Source organism: Oreochromis niloticus, linkage group LG7 (genome assembly GCF_001858045.2).
Source record: "Oreochromis niloticus isolate F11D_XX linkage group LG7, O_niloticus_UMD_NMBU, whole genome shotgun sequence".
Classification (NCBI taxonomy): Eukaryota; Metazoa; Chordata; class Actinopteri; order Cichliformes; family Cichlidae; genus Oreochromis; species Oreochromis niloticus.
Window position 1 is genome coordinate 44,370,424 of NC_031972.2, and position 17,566 is coordinate 44,387,989.

General features: G+C 41.1%; 1 protein-coding gene across 1 annotated transcript in view; it reads right to left on the bottom strand.

Annotated features, from left to right (window-relative positions):
• Positions 1–10,672, bottom strand: part of ptpn9a (protein tyrosine phosphatase non-receptor type 9a) — a 29,217-nt gene extending 18,545 nt beyond the window's left edge. The window contains exon 1 of the mRNA XM_005453098.3: positions 10,051–10,672. Coding sequence (XP_005453155.1) covers positions 10,051–10,083 — 33 coding nt within the window. The 5' untranslated portion in view covers positions 10,084–10,672. The remainder of the gene's footprint in view (positions 1–10,050) is intronic.
• Between the last annotated feature and the right edge of the window lie 6,894 nt (positions 10,673–17,566).

Here is a 17,566-nt window from a genome sequence, read left to right on the forward strand (position 1 = left end):
ACTGTAGAGAAGTAGAGAAGATACATTGTATCATAAAATGTGGGAATGGCCAACAGAGAACAGCAAGGAAAATAAAAATCCTTGAATGAGCCATTAAAATAAACCTGCTGCAATACTTGAATGTATGTACTTCACGGGATTTTCTTCTGAGCAGCTGAGGAAAAGCTGCTGACGAAAAATTACTGCAAACTCATTAATGTATCCCGCACAGAGATGCAAACAAAAAGGGGGCCATTAAGGGTCCATTCCTTAAATGTTTGCCCCGCCACATGCCTGCCTGGAATTCCTGCCATGGAAAAGTGACGACCGTGTCTGCAGATTTCTCTTGTGAATCCAGTGCCAGATTCCAAACAACGGGGTCTAGGGTTTAGAGAGATGGAAAACAAACAAAACAAAACAAAACACAACACAACAACAACAAAAATCTGTCCATTATTGGTCCAACAACCAGAAAAACAAGCGAAACCAAAAAGGTCCTGTTTTGGACCACGGAGCTGGGCCCAGTTTACCCAGCGCCCTTCACAGATCTGTGCGATACACAAGCAGTGGACTTTGGACTAGTTTGTTTTGTTAGATATACCTCCTTCATTAAAATATAGTGGAAATATTTGCAGGGAAAACTGCGTTAAATCTACTCAGCGAGAATAAGAAAAAATACAATCTAGCATACTCGTGATGCGCAAGTGGGCTTGACGGGCGTAGTGCTCAGTCAAAGCAAACGCATTTGTTGCAAGTTTAAAGAAAATGATCCAGATTTATAACATTTATTGGCTTCTTCCTCTGGTCTCCACCTCTCCAGCACATTTCATGACATTCAACGTTGGATGTTTTCTTTCCTTTGGCTCCGAGTACAGCCATTTCCTAATATTACAAAATTCTAGTCTACAAATCTAAAAGTACAACAGGTATTTAATATGGGCCTTGTGCTCTTTGTTGTTGCTGCAATGCTAAGCGTTTGCGCTCTTTTGTTGGCCAAAGACAACTTCCTGTCAGATTACCTTCAGGTACACTCAGGTTTCCAAAAACTTCAGCGGTCTGACAGCTGCTCTTAGCCTTTTAAGGACAGCCTGCCAACTCCAGGCGGTGACCCTGTGTTCCCGTAGAAGCCAGTCTTGTTTGGCTTTTCTGTACTAGGGGCCATATCCGCCAAGAGTGGAATTTGAGGATGAACCAGTTTGTTTTCATGATAGCGCACCGGATTGCTGTGGAAGACTCACTGCGGAGGAGTGACTTATTCAATTCCTGGAGGATGCATAAATATTTGTCTGACTTGCCCCACTTCTGAAATAACTGGAGATTTTCTTTTTTCCTTGAAGTTCAATTATTACAAAAAAAACAAAAAAAAACCCACACACCACTTGATTCCAGCTTATGTGTCCTCCCATAGCCAGAGGGGTTTCTGTGAGCACAGAATGAGTTTGTATCTGGTCACAAGTCATCCTGACTGCAGAGAGAAACATTTTCTGGCCTGATGTTACATAATCCTGTTTTTGTTGTGAGTGTTGTTCGCTGGTTGTGGCGGACGATGACAGACAATAACTAATTGATCAGATTTGCTGTGGTTGCGACCTGCTGTGTTGGGAGTTAACAGATGAAGTTGTGATTGATTATTAGCGCTAAAAGCAAAGATCCACTTGTACAAACATGTTACAACACCCCACCCTAAAGGGGTCACTGCTACAGGAAATCACTACAGGAAGATGGCTGCTATAGGGAGAAATGGGCTATAATCAGCAGCAGTCAGGAGTTAACAGATTCAAGACAGTAATGAACCATGATATCACTATCACACCTTTATAATGCTGCAGCATTGCAGCAATGCATTCATTTAGTCAGCATTTCCACTTTGACAATTGAAGTTGATTAACATACATCCTCCTCTACACTCCTATTTTCTGTGTGATCCAAATGTCATGCCACTCGATTATTATTACGGTACATTCCCCTACATTCATTGACAACCTTTATTCTATGCTGCTTCAACCCATGTTGTTCTAAGACTAAGGGCTCCTGCCACAACTCCCCACCGTGCTACTAGCATGCATGTTGGAAAAGTAGTTCATCAATAATGACTAAATAATCTTGCAATTTGTCTCCAAGGAACAACATCATGGTAAGCTGCAATTACCATCCAATATTGCTATACTTTTTATGTCAAGGTAACTCCCGGGTGACTATTTTGAGCAACAATGTTGCCAATCAGTTATCGTGATTACTTTCTATTCATTTTTGTGAATAAAACATCTCCATCACATCTTCCTTGTGTCTGAGTTAAGATCCATGTGCAAAGGTCTTGTTCTGTCCAGTCATCAGTAGAAAAACAGTATTTAGTAAACTAGGATCAAAAACTTTTAACTGGACAGAAAAACAAAGCACTGTTTGCATAAACTTTGTCTGATGAGGGTCTGAGGCCCAACGCATCATGTTATAAGTAAAACAAGTCAATTCTTTCTGTGCATGTTTACTTAAAATAAGCTTACAGTAAACAATAATATTTGCTCCATATTGATATAATGGCATCAGAAAGTTGGTGCAGATTTCTCGACTGCTCAATTGGATTGAGATCTGGTGATTGTGGAGGTCACCTGAGTACAGTGTCACATTCAAGATCCAAGTTTTGTCACATGCTCTGTTATCCTGCTGAAAGCAGCCATCAAGAGATGGGGGAAGGACATGGTCAGCAACAAAATCTAGGTAACTTAAAGGTGTATAACAGATGCTCAGTTGCCATTAAGAGGTCTAAAGTGTGTCAGGAAAATATCCCTCACACTATTATACAACCAGCCTAATACAAGGGAGATGTTTTCATATTCTTTATGCAAAATTTTTCCAATTTTTTATCGTTAAACTTTGAAGTAGATGATACTTGTTCACCAATGTTTAAACATGTTGTGGGTTCAGAGATGCTCTTCTGCACACCGTGGATGTAACAAGTGGTTATCAGACAAGCCAACTCACCCTCACCTCAAATTTCTTCTGTTGTCCAATTAGCCTCAGTTTCCCCTTTCTTAACTGACAGTTGTGACGCCCACGTGGTCCCCTGCCACTGTAGGCCATCTGCTCCAACGTTCAATATGTTGTGGCTTCAGACATGCTCTTCTGCACACCTCTTGTTGTAACAAGTGGTTATTGAGTCACTGTTGCCTTCCCATCAGCTTAGTATTTTCAGACCATTCTCGGCATCTCCCCCCACTTCTCTTCCGCATACTGATGCTCACTTTCAACTGCAACAGGTTCTTACTGATCAGTTCTTCATGCCTAAAATGCACAGAGTTGCTGCCATATGGCTGATTAGAAACTCTCATTAACCAGCAGTTAAATGGTACATAATGAAGCACCTGATTAATGTGCAAACTAGAATTTTCACATGTACCATAATGCTTGGTTATAAGAACTGGTCCTGAATGTCTCAGTACTGACAACAATCAGTCCACTGTATTCATAATCCGAGAAGGATCCATGGTGACTGTATCAGTGTGTCAGCTTATATTTTATGGAAGGATTACCGAAAACAGTGCTGCAGGGGTGTGTGCAGTGTCATGGTTACACTTTGATCCTAGGAACAAGGATGATGCATTTCTTCATATCCCCCCCCCCTCCCCCACGGGATTCATGGCTGCCCTTCACATGGTTTTTCCAGCATCTATTTGATTACAGATGCCATGCTAATCTATTTACAAATGTAGGACTGCTGTTGCCAAGCGGCTTCGATTCACTTCACTGAGTCCCATTTGGCACGAGTCAATACCAAAACAGGAAGTCAATAACGTCACTATCTCCCTATTCCCACTTTCCCTCACTCTGCTGCTTCCGGGGAGTAGACTCTACTCAACACACACACACTCTGTAACTCATAAAGTCCCCCCAACCCCCCCACCCTGAGTCTAGTGGAAATACTTTTAACAGCTGCCTTTAGAATGAAGTACCACTACACCAGTGTATACTCCCAAGAGAGCAACCAAACCACACAATACACACACCCCACACCCCCACCAGGCTGTAGATGTAATGAGGGCGTCCGGTACCCTAGCAGGGGCCCTGGCTCACACAGGAAATGGAGTAGGCAGATAAGGAGCTTTCTGCTGGCCAGATGATGAGGAGTTGGTGGAAAGAGAAAGCACGAGCATGACTGGCACCGAGTAGTAGTATATATGAGAAATCGAGCTTCTGCAAACTCATTGTTATTCCACCACAGTAACTGCACTGCTCTGCTGACGCCGGATTTCGAAATAACTGGGTACGCTTAACAGCGAGATAACTTCAACTGGTAATGTTTAAACCAGAAGCTGATGAAATCTTACATAATCTAATACAACAGCCGTACATAAACCCCCATCTTCATGAATGAGTTAGACTGGTGTTGATTCAACTTGAATTTATTTTTAGCGGCAGCAGTCTGTGGTGCTTTTTTTTTTTTTTAATAAACTGAATTATATTGAGAAATGTCCTCTACTATCTCGAGTATCATCAGTAGGGCTGTGCGATATGACCAAATGTAACATTTTCTGTAAATTATGTGAATCTCGGGCAGCTCGACTTGCGGGAAGTGTTTCCAGCTGCGCGTCATGTAGCTGGAGTCGAGTATTTTAACAGATGCATGACACTATACATTTTTAGACATAAGTGGTAATGGCCGCCGTTTTCTTTGTGAGTATTTATTACACTGCGTGCTGCGAAGAAAAGCCTGTTCTAACGTTTGAGTCTAAGGTTTATTTTTTAGCACCTGGCGGCTCTTGTTTTGCTTCTCATCCGTAAATAATCTGCTCTTTCACGTGATTGAGTTTATTTTGAAAAGTCTCAACAGGATCTTGAGCTTTATTGTGAAGGGTTTATGTGGAACATAAACAAGCGGACACGCGATGGTGTTACCGTCGTTGTTGCTAACCGCAACGTTGTCGTGCGCTTGTCCGTCCGTAGTGTGGTTATATTAAATATAAGAGAGAGAGAGAAATTAAGAAATTAATATAGCCACTACAGTGACCATCAAAACGATGAAAAAAAAATATTGCCGTAAACAGTTTATTTTGCGACACCACGAAACAAACGATAGCATAAAATGAAACGATAGACGTTTTTATATCGTCATCCGATATATATCGTTATATCAAACAGCCCTAATCATCAGTGACATCAATGAGGTGGAAAAATACCAGAAACTGTACGACAACCCATAGAGGATCAAACACTGATTTCTGAGAACAGATGGCTATGGTAACTTTATATTTAACCCCGCCCAAAAAAACAACAACTAATCTTTAAATGTAAATAAATGTGGAATGCATTCGTTTGCAAATCATTTAAACTCTGTGCTTACAAAGACAGTTTTTGGTCTTTGCATTTCATGATGCATGAAATATCTGGACTGCAGGCAGGCCACTTTAGCAACCAGTCTTACTACTCAACCGTACAGCTGCAATATGTGCAGAATGTGAATGGCATTACAGTTCTTGAGTAGACAAAGCAGTCCCAGAAAGAAGGGAAAACCTGTGTGGCAGTAAATGTTTAAAAACCTGTTTATTACATTCATGTCGCCTTCACAGATATCCAAGTTACCAATGTCAGTGGTCATTGCAGGCTGTATTTTGACAAATTATCCAGATAGCAGCATTGCAGCATCCATGACTTCCAAATCAAAATTCCAAATTTTCATTCATCCACGACAGTTTTTCACTTTGACCTCAGTCCATCTTTTAGGAGCCGGGATCCTGAGAAGCTGATAGCATTTCTGGATCTCTCACATTGTGTTTTAACTCACATTTGTGAATGCAGTTTTTGGTACTGGTTTTTGTAAGTCTCCCATAGCCCACGCAGAAATTTTTTTTTTTTTTTTTTAACTCAGAAGAGCATTTGTTTTTAAATGCAGAGCTGCCCCAGGGCCCAAAAAAGAAAAATCAGGGCCAATAAATATTGGTTTTTGGCCTCGTGTGCAGGGATTTCTCTGGATTCTCTGAATCTGTTAATGATACCATGTACCACAGATAATGAAAAGCCTAAACTTTAACTAGGATGTTTCTCAAATTGTTGCCCATGCGGTCTTTTGCAGAGCGCTGAGCCTCTTCCCATCTTTACTTCTGACTGAAAAGCCTCTCAGGGATGTTCTTTTTATACCCAATCATATTACAAACTAACCTAATTATTTCTGAGATGTTCCGCCAGATTCCTCCCTCCCTCCCCCCACAGTACACAGACTTTACAGTCTTTCGTGGCCCCAGTCTCAGTTTATCTGATCATTCATCTCGGTGCTATTTTCAATTACATTTCTATTTACATTTTTACACATGCTATTTTTTCCTGGAAACAGCCAATACTGAATAGCACATCACAAACACATACTGAACTGCACAACTGTCATGTAGGGCATATTGTACAGTTGCTTTGTATATTAAGTAGGGCTGAAAATGCCTATGCATTAGTGCTGCTCTATACTGCATATTTAGGCAAACTGTATAGGGGAGAGCAATGCGTCATGATTTATGAGACGAGTCACATTTAATTTGAAAAACTCAGTGGTCATTAAAATGTGTTCAAATTCATTGATTTACTATGATCACTTTCCATGATAATTAGCCAACACAACACCTTTCCATGCATTTTGAAACTGGGTCTTTGGAGTCCTGGACTGTAAATGTGCCCGTCTCTAAAGGACTTTGGGTCAAATTCTGTTTAATTGTGCGACCCGGTATAAATAAAATAGATGTGACAGTCAACACCAAAAGGGTCAGACATCCATCCATCTCCGCTTATCCTTTTCAGGGTCGCGGGGGGGCGCTGGAGCCTATCCCAGCTGTCATAGGGCGTTCTTAGAGGCGGGGTACACCCTGGACAGGTCGCCAGTCTGTCGCAGGGCCAACATACAGGGACAGACAACCATTCACGCTCACATTCACTCGCACATTCACACCTAGCGGCAATTTGGATTATCCAATTAACCTATCCCCACAAGCTGCATGTTTTTGGACGGTGGGAGGAAGCCGGAGTACCCGGAGGGAACCCACGCAAACACGGGGAGAACATGCAAACTCCACACAGAAAGACCCCGGCCTGATGTTGGAATTGAACTCAGGACCTTCTTGCTGTGCGGCAACAGTGCTAACCACCGTGCCACCGTGCTGCCGGGTCAGACATCCATTTCCAAAAAATAAAACAACTGATAATAAGAATAATTCAGAATGGATAATCACAGATTTTAATATAATACACCAGTTTTAGGGCGGGCACTTTAGTTATCAAATCTGAGGCAGAGGCTCACTCATGTTAAGCAAACTTTTCAAAAAAAGTTAAATAACAGTTTGTGAGGAGAAAGAAGAAACATGCACGACACTGGTTCAGTGTCTTAACCACACAGAGGAAGTCAACCAAATCATCAAGCACTTAAAGTAGCATTTTTCAATACAGAAAGTGGAAAATCCTTTCTGTATGCTAGAGCATATAGTTAGGGCTGGATCAGGTGACCCTGAATCCTCCCTTTGTTATGCTGCAATAGGTGTAGGCTGCCGGGGATTCCCATGATGCATTGAGTATTTCTTCTTCAGTCGCTTTTCTCCCACACTATGTGTTAACAGACCTCTCTCCATTGAATCATTACTTGTTATTAATCTCTGGCTCTCTTCCACAGCATGTGTTTTGTCCCATCTTCCTCCCCTCACCCCAGCCGGTCGCTGCAGATAGCCTCCCTTCTCTGAGCCTGGTTCTGCTGGAGCTTTCTTCCTTCCCACTGTCACCAAAGTGCTTGCTCATAGGGAGTCATGACTGTTGTAAGGTCTACCTTACAATATAAAGCACCCTGAGGTGACTGCTGTGATTTCGTGCTGTATAAATAAAACTGGGAAAACCCCACTTCTGATCCTGTTCAAGCCATGTTTAGAGCTAAATGAATCCTGTCAAATGCTGCTATACATATCAATAAATATGTTCTTTAGAGCGTCTACTGACATTTTTAAGTATGCACACAAAGCTTCCATTAAATGCATGTAAAATTATCCATCCATCCATTCTCTTTCACTTATACTTATTAGGGTTGTGGGGAGGCTGGAGTCTATCCCAGCTGCCATAGGGCGAATGGTGGGCTACACCCTGGACGAGTTGCCAGACTGTCACATGACTAAAAGACAGACAACCATACAGACCTATGAGCAGTTTAGAATCACCACTTAACATAACCCCACTGACTGCATGTGTTTACACTGTGGGAGGAAGCCAGAGTACCTGGAGAGAACCCACCTAGACACTGAGTCAGAAAAAAAATCATTATCAAAGAATATGGGCAAAACAGAAGCAACACTCCCTTTATAATTTTGTTGACCTTGACTACAAGTCCACTCTTGCCCGTTTGTTTTCCTCTCTGTCTTCATTGTGCTCGCTTCTGTTCTCTTCAACTTTGTGCTGTTACCCAAAAGTTAAATTATAACAGTGAAGCAGAACTTACAAACCAATAAAAGGCATAAACTGATCCTCATTTATAACAATATTCAGACTAACTACAGGCTGCTACTGGACGTAAACTTCCTTTCGACTTGCTCTCACCTGGATCTGGAGCTGTACTGTAGACAAACAATGAAGCGCAGAACCGGAATAGAAATCTTTAACAAACTAAAAAGTGCACAAATAAAGTACATCAGCTCTTTTGCTGGTATATCACTAGCTGCCAGCAGACTAGTGGCTCGAAAAGCTAAAATTAGTGAATAATCTCTGGTGATTTAGGCTACATTAGCTAAAGTTTTTGACACCATTTAGTTTTTCAATCTGCATCACTGATTTGTGTCATGAAATTACCTCTGCATATTCTTAGTCAAGTCTTATCTAGAGTATTAATGACAAACCACACTGCTGAAGCAGCAACGCCTCTGTGAGAGACTGAATCATCATGGCACCAACAACACTGGGCAGTTTTCTTTAGGGATGCCTGAGCACCCCTAAAAAGGGTCTGAACTCGCCTATGTAAGATACCGATACCAGCATCGGCATCGATATTTCGATCTGCCCACCTCTACCATCCATGCATAATTCTACTACTACACTTTGTTTTATAGCTAGGTCTGTAAAGGATTTCCATCCTCATATGATTAAATACTTGAAATCGCAGGAATATTCAACTCAAAAATCACAAGTCAAAAAAGAGCAAACAAGTAAATCTTCACACTTGAGGACCTGTTCAGATATTACCTCAATAAACAAACAAAAACAAAGGCTGGCTGCTTATTTGTCCATCATCTAAGGGATTTATCAAGCAAATCCTTCTGCTCCAATAATCAAGAGTCTCATCATTCCTAGAATAAACGCTCCGTTCTTCGGGCTCCGAGTTCTTGACGCCTAGAATGAGCCAATAGGCCAATTCCTGTTCTTGGAATAGTTTTCTCAGAATTCTCTCACTTCTCAATACTTCCAAGCCTCGAAGTAGAAAAACAGGCCAATAATATCGAAAACGATATGATGACTTAAAGCTGGTGTTTAAGAGTGTGGAGACAGAGTTTGCACGCCTATTTTTACTTAAAGCAAACAACAAAGTACTCAAATATTTGAGAGAAACGCACTTCCTCCATCCTTAACTTAGAAAGTGCGGCGATATGTGCGTTAAAATGTGCTCGGATGGCACGGCATGAGCATGCAGGACTCTTTACGCTGAGCCAAGTTTCTACTGTGTACATTTTGTCAAAGACCGGCCAGCGTTTCCGACTCTCGCGGCCAAGCAGTTTCCCGTCAATATCACCGTGTTTAACTACGACACACGAAACAAACATGCCCCCCCTTCCCTTCCATTTTCTGGGGGGGCGATAAAGACAAGCTCGGCCTGTGCTGCAGCCCATCAGCTCAGCCGCTGACAGTGATGCAACGAGAGCAGTAATGCGCCAGAAATCGATACAATATTTCCGCTCTGCATTCAGGACCGTTTCGGAGCACAGCCACCATTTGCGCACTCTCAGTACACAGGGCAAAAAAAAAAAAAAAGCCTCCAGGTAGAGTCTCGAGACTGAAAGATTTTTATTTATTTATTTTTAGCCAACATAACCCAGAAACGAAGAAGTGGAAAAGACACGGACTCTCGGGGCCTACCTGCTCTTCCTCCGCTGATAAAGTAGCTGCCATGATTCCCGTCAAATCTTTGACCACTTCTTTTTTTTTGTTTCCTTCCCGACACTGCTCCGTTTCATACAGCAGAGGATGGCGGTGATGTCGGTGTGTCTGTCCCTCGTGTGAAAAAAACGGGGTTTGGAGGAGGAGGTGGAGGAGAGGGGTTGTCCCTCTCGCTCACAAACTTGAAGGCATCTAAAAACGCCACAGTTTTTAGCCGAGTGTGTTCGCTCCTGATACCGCCTGCGATCGCGAAGCACGCGGGCCAATTAGCATAAATCTACCAGTCTACAAACTCGAGCGAGCCGCTGATGTGTCAGATTTCACCGAGAAGGAAATTGGAAATGGAAAAGGGAAGGAGGAAAAAAAGCACGGCGCTCGGAACAGCTTAGACGAGGACTCGCTTCATTCAGCTCGGGTTCAGACCGTGTTGTGCAGCTCCTCCACCTAACTTAGCATACGTCGGACTGCGGCTGCCCGCTGCCTCCTCCATGCCATGTATCGCAAGTTTTGGGGCTGTGAACCTCGCCTTTATGCTGTGAGACGGTGACACGCGCACGACCCTGAGCACCGCGAGAGACCGCAGGCTTTTCTCTCTGCGTATCGCTGCGCCCCCCCCTGGTGGATAAGTCGAGAACATGACGAAAGCACACTGACCTCCGCCTTCATTCATAAAAATAGAAAACTAACAAGGGAAAAACGCCACTCTTAACATGGTTAAACCTAAATGGATGCTTTATTTGAAAAAGAACACGTGAAGAGTGCGTTCAGTGATATGTATTATTATATTATGTTTCCTGTAAGTACAAAATTTGACCTCAGTTAATCTCAATTTAGCTAATTAAGTGAGTAGTTTTGACTAGGGAGGCTATATTTCAAGTGAAATCTATAGTTTTTCAGCATTTATCCTAAAGCAACTGGAACTTTCTATTTTTATAATACTACTACTAATTCTAACAAGTTTGAATGAACATTTAATGTTTTCTAGAGTTGAGCGGATGAATCCGAATATTTATAGTATCAATAGCAATGCTGGCGTTACTTTTTCTATCCTCTAAGTTCGGTATGCAGCCCACTGGTAAATTATTCTTTTGGAAATGGAAAAAAATAAACCTCAAACATGCACTATGGTACATTTAAACCACATAAGTTGACCCAAAGTGCATTAGAGACCTGTCTCTGTCACAGTTATGAACATACACGAACAGCTTGAATGTGTGTTTTGTTGTATTAACTAAATATCGTGGAAAGTAATCACAACCCGTAAATAAGCTGCCTTTATAGGTTAAATGTGTCTGTATCGGTTTTGGTATCAGCGAGTCTGGCCCTGTATTTACTTACTTTCTAATATTTCTAAGGTAATGTAAGCAAAGAAGCAAAAGGTGTAAACTCTAGCAGCTAGGCACTAGCTGACTGAAAATATATCTTTGCATGCTAGTTATATTTTCAGGTGAGGATGTTGGACTATTTTTAAATATGTTAACTAAAAATAGAATCTTAGTAACACACCTTGTTGAGTGTGAGGAGTTAACTAAAACTGATGGCTATTTTATGTAAGGGCTAGTGCAATTAAAGTGTTAGCTTAGCATATTTTAGCGTACAGTCTAGAGGCACTGCTCACTGCTCATGCAAGGGTGCACATTTTCTTTTTGTTGTTGTTGTTGTTGTTTTTTTTAAGTAGTATTGAGCAATAGTTATCCAGACTGCCAAGTTTTTCTTTGGACATTGGCTGGTTTCTCATTCATTTTCAGTCCAGTCATGCTGTTTATACATGTAACAGACAACTTAGCAAAGAACCAATTTTAATTTCTTTCTCAAGCCACTTTTTTACGAGCACCCTGTTGCAAAACCATACCAGTTGTTTACATTTCCTTAGTCAAATCTATGAAAAATGCCAACGATAACACATTTTGACAGGCATTAAAATGATTTTCTGCATAAATAAAGTTATTCCCAAAAGCCAAATACTTGGCATATCATTGCACGGTGTGCAGTGTCTCCTAAAAAAATACTAAGAAAATTGGACAAACAGAGGACATAAGAAGAAATAGTTCACCCCCCCCCCAAAAAAACTAAACAAAACCCCAAACAAACAAAAAAACCTATCCACAGCAGCAAAGACCTGAGACAGGATCTGAAAGATGCATTTGGCTCTGTAGTTGATCCATCCACTGTTCATCGAAACCTTGTCAGAAATGGTCTCAGTGGAGCGGTGGCTGCCAAGAAGCCATTCTTAAGGAGAGAAAATGTGAAGAAAACTCTGAGGTAAATACTGAAAATCAGTGGCAACATGTCTTATGAAGAGATGATTCCAGATTTGAAAATTTTGGTAAAAATGGTCATCAATAAGCACAGAACAGGTCATGTAGAGGTACAACAGTGACTTTCTATAGACATTTGTGAAACACGGTGGAGGGGCTGTCTTAGTTTGGGGCTGCATTTTAGCCAGTGGTGTTGGACATCTTGTCAAAATTGATGGAATTATAAACTCAGAATAGTACTGTCAGATTGCACTACCATCTGGAAACCATATGATTGGCATCAGCTTCATTTTTCAACATGGAAACGATCCCAAACACACTATAAAAACATATCTGGATATTAAAAAACAAAGAATGGAACGCCATCAGCCATGGATTGGCCTACCCAGAGCCTCGACCACAACATTATTGAAGCAGTGTGTGATCATCTTAACAGAAAGCAGAACAACAGACAGCCAATATCCAAAGAAGAGCTTTGAATGTCCTTCAAGGAGCCTGGAGAACTATTCCTGAAGATACTTAAAGAAATGACAAGAAAGCTGCCTCAGAGAGTTTAAGCTGTGTTGAGGATAAAGGTGGCCATACCAAATATTGACCCTCATTAAGCTTGTTAGAATTGTACTTACTTTATATACCTTATAAATTCCTCATATTCCATGCATGTTTGCACATAATTCCATAAACTGCTCCACCTATTTCCCATTTTTCTTGCAAAATATAAAGAATTAAGGGGTGGCTCAAGACTTTTGCACAGTGCTGCAGCTAGTTTGTTTGTTGGACTCCAAGCTGTATTCCTGATTCAAGAACTTTAAATCCTATTAATGAAGGGTTAACATTCCTTTTATTCTTTCTGCCATTGAGCTGGCACTGCGACCTCAAACAGCCTTTTCTCGGTTAAAAACACAATTAATCCAATGAGCAACACCAGAATCACCATTAGCCAGTAAGCACCATAGGTAGGACTAACTGCAGTGTCATGGTGTTTGTTGAGTTTGTCAAGCTGTGCATTGCAACTTTCTTAAAGGTACATGCAATCTGAAGCAGAATGTTATTGTAATTTTCAGCCACTGTAATCTGCATTCATAGTGTGCAGCTTTGTGCACATTTTTCATCAGCTTTGAGTCTACATCACAGCTGCACTCCCCAAACCAGCAATTCACATTATTAATGCATTACATAAAGTGGGAAGACACAAATAATAATATGAGCAGGCCCATCCATAATAGTTGGTTGCACTTATAGCAGTTTAATTAGTCAAACTTTCAACTCTTGCTTCCTTCTTGCTACATTATAATCTAGTAGAGTTTACAGGAAATGCATGACATCATAAGAATGAGAAAATACCCAACAGCACGATAAAGTCACTGTAACATGAGCCACAGACACAATACAGGTCTCCCTTGGAATATTATGGGCTGCTCATATAGTTCAGCAGGGAGGTTATTTCGAGCGCAGCCAGGAGATTGCATATACCACAAAGCTATTGAAGGCCATCATTTCACGCCTTTGGGTGTTTTAATGAGACTGCAAAGGTAAAATGATGCAAAACAAAGTGAGAGGCCGTGCTTATCTCAACATAGGTCGATAGAGAAGGAAGGGAAGATGGCAGAGTGTTTGTCAACGTGCTTCTGTAGGCCATCAAATATAGGAACACTGGAAGGCACGATTATTCCCCCCACAATAAGCAAACTTTAAATATTGAAGCGTGAGAAAGTCTTGCTTGAAAACCAAAGGGAAAAGGGAGTGGACAACAATAGACTTCCTGTGAAACCAGCTGACATCATCCTTTGGGAAAATGTGATTGGTAAACCTTTAGCCCTTCCCCCTAATAGTGTCAATCTGACTAAAAAAACTAAAAAAAAGGACGCAGTAAACCTGTGAGAAATAAAGATTTCAAGAGTTGATAAACACATCAATAAAAGCTAGAGAGGAAGGTGAGGTTCTCTACAGTTGTTGCCAAAAAAAAAATCAGTTCGCTACAAGATTGAAGTTGTTTTACATAATGCGGGTTAATGACACGAGCCACTTCAGGCTTTATACATCAAGTCTAAAATGGGTGCTAAATGCATTTCGCAAACACACAAACACACTTAGCCAAACTCTGTGAACCCAGTGCTGCATGAAGCTGTATGATCTTAGTGCAGTACGTAAGAACTGAGGAGATTTAATGACCTGAACAGCAGTTTACACTCTTTTATTAACGTGGCACACAGATGAAGTTTGCTCTCACTGATATTACTCTCAGACGTGCACAGAGAAAGAGAGATGTGCAGAAGAAACACAAATCTGCTTCACTCCTTAAACGTCTTGTAACAAGGTTTTTGTAAAGATCAGAGCATCTGTGTCTGTGTGTGTGTGGAGGGGGGGAGACTGACAGCACTATGAAAAATGTATCTGTGAATTGGCAGGTGCTCGGTTCCTGGAAAGTACTGCTGAGTCATATCGGAATTCTTGCAGTAACCGCACATCTCGCTTTGCTCTGTTTGACATGTCTCTCAGTACAGAGGTGAAAGAGGAAGTATCCGACTGTACTCGATGAACTGCATTTGTCAATTTGCTCTGGATTACACAAGGCGTATTCTTTAGATTTTTTGCAGAAACCTTTAACCGCAAATGCAAGAAAACTGGGAAACGTTGCTTCTTGTTGTTTTTCCGAATTATGCTTCGTTAAAGAAAAAAAAAAAATTAACTGAATCATCATCACAAACCACATCATGCTTTCCAGGACTTATCGTGTGTAAATGTGGTATGCTGAACTTCTTTCAGTTGCATTGTACACTTTGTGATCTACGTTTCCCAGAATCAGTCTACCCCACAGAAGTGTTGAAACGTGTTATTTTCACCTGTCAATGTTCCACGTAGGTGGCGAGAACAATAGTGATACCGCTGTAAGAGCAAGACAAGGAGAAAATTATGTTCTTTTTCCAGGTATAGAAAATGTGAGTGTTGATACAAATACACGACAGTTATGCTGGTCTATGGAGGCATCGAGGGGTGGATATAAAAGTTTTTATAAGACAATTCAAAAAACAAAACTATAACATGCTGTTTTTTTAAAAATGCTGTTTTTAAAAAAAAAGATTAGCACGCCCTGTTTCAGAGTCTATTTTTGTTACCAAAGTTTTATGCCCCAGTATCCTGTCCCCCCTCCAGTTTAACACTCACTTCACTATCATGCATTATCTCTCCTGTTATTTGGGTCAACCCACATCACTATGCCAATACAGAGCTGGAGGACATCTTTTTCAGGTTATGTTTTTCAGGCTGGGGAACACAGGATGGTAGAACTTTTAGAACATCTTTAGTAAAACAGGACCGAAAAATAATAGCTGGGGCGCAAAGAACTCTGGGTAGAAACATATGGCACAGGACCATTTTTCATGTCTCACTGTTGCATCAGGAAGGGCATCCAATGAAAAACTTGGCCAAAATAAAAAATGAAGAGAGTTTTGGAGCCTTGAGTCCTGTTTACAATTGACATATAATTAAGAGCATTTGATAAAAAGAACATCAAACCAAGAGTCAAGCATAGTAGTGGTAGTGTGATGATTTGGGTCTGCTTTGCTGCTTCAGGACCTGGATGACTTGCCAGGTTATCTTTGTCTAATATTAACATTTCTTTGATGATCCGAAACATGTAAGTGTGACAAATATGGAAAAAAAAAAGAAAGTGGGAAGTGAGGCAAATTGATTTTTCACAGCACTGAACGTGAGGCTGGACACTAACGGCCGGGTTGAGAGATCGAGTTGAAAAGGACGTGCAAGAAGACTAGGGTAGTTTAAGGACAGAAACGGAAATTCGCTAACAAGTGAAGTTACCTTGTTGGGAAGATTGAGGAACCGATAAATGTAGAAAATGAGAGTGTGAGAAAGACGGATGGAGGACAGTTAGTAGATCATGAAGTGTAGAGGATTAGTGAATGAAAACGTGAGGGCAGCTACAAAGAGGATGAAGTGGTGAAGTGAAGACATGAGGAAGAGAGTGCAGGCAGGATGTGGTGGGCGTAGACGAGTGTCAGGGGTGATTTTTGACAGAAGGATACAGTGAAAGGAAAGGTCTACACAGGGGTAACGAAACTTGTTATGATGTGTGGTTTGGACACAAAGTGACAAAAAAAAACCAAGAAAAAAACAGAAGGCCGAGCTGGAAGTGGCAGAGTTGAAGAGTTGACCACAGAGACGATTCATGTATGTAGTAAAGGAGGACATGCAGAGGGTTGGTGTGTCAGAAAAGGAGGTTGGAGACAGGGGGAGATCTGCTGTGGCAACGTCTAAAGGAAGCAGCCAAAAAAAGATGAAATAACAATAGAGTTTACATTTTTGTTTAAACATTTTACCCAAAATATGAACATTAATGTAGGCCTATAGTAACAGTCAGCAGAACGGCTGTGTGTTTCGAAACCACAAATTGGAGATTGTTACAGTCTATGAAAAATTATCTGCCCATCAAGGCATCGTAGCAGTATTTCATGGGCCAAGTCTTTTTTTTTGCTGGTGGAAACAGAGAAAAGGTCACGGCATTACTAAAGTATACATGCCCCACCCTCTCTGAATCATGACTGTGGATGACTACTAATTAAGCAACCTTAAATTTAATTTACAGAGAAATTCTAGACAAATAATTGAAAACAGAATTGAGGTACTTAAAAAAAATAAAACTATGGAAGCAAAGGGTGAAAGGTATTGTTTCTTAGAAAGACACTATCAACATCAGACAGCCTAGATGTGGTAACCTCAGGCAGTCTGTGGCGTGCCTGCTCAGAGGATGTGCTGGCACAGGTTACTGAAACATAACCCCAACAGACACTTTCACGTCTTTTCCTGTTGACAGTTTCCGCCCTCCTCTTCACGGTTACGCAAATGGCTCAGTAAGCCAAATGTGGCTCAGTTCACAGGAGAAGAGATGCTCATGAATACTGCTAATGAGTGCTCTCTCAGTATTACGAGTCATACACTGGAACATCACCTACTCAACACATATACTGACAGAGCAATCAAGTCTGAACTGTCTGCCTAGGGCTTTTAAACACAACACATTTTATGTGTCCGTATGTATATTTCTTAAGGTTATCAATGATGCCAGCTTTTCAGTGAAGGACTTATATTACAATGAAATATGTCATGTTTAACTTGCACTAATATTTTTGACAAAATGTCTCAAATCAAACTGATTTAGTCTTTTAACAAATCTGCAAAAATCCAGCAGTCTGTGGTAACAAAGTGAATAGCAAAGCAAA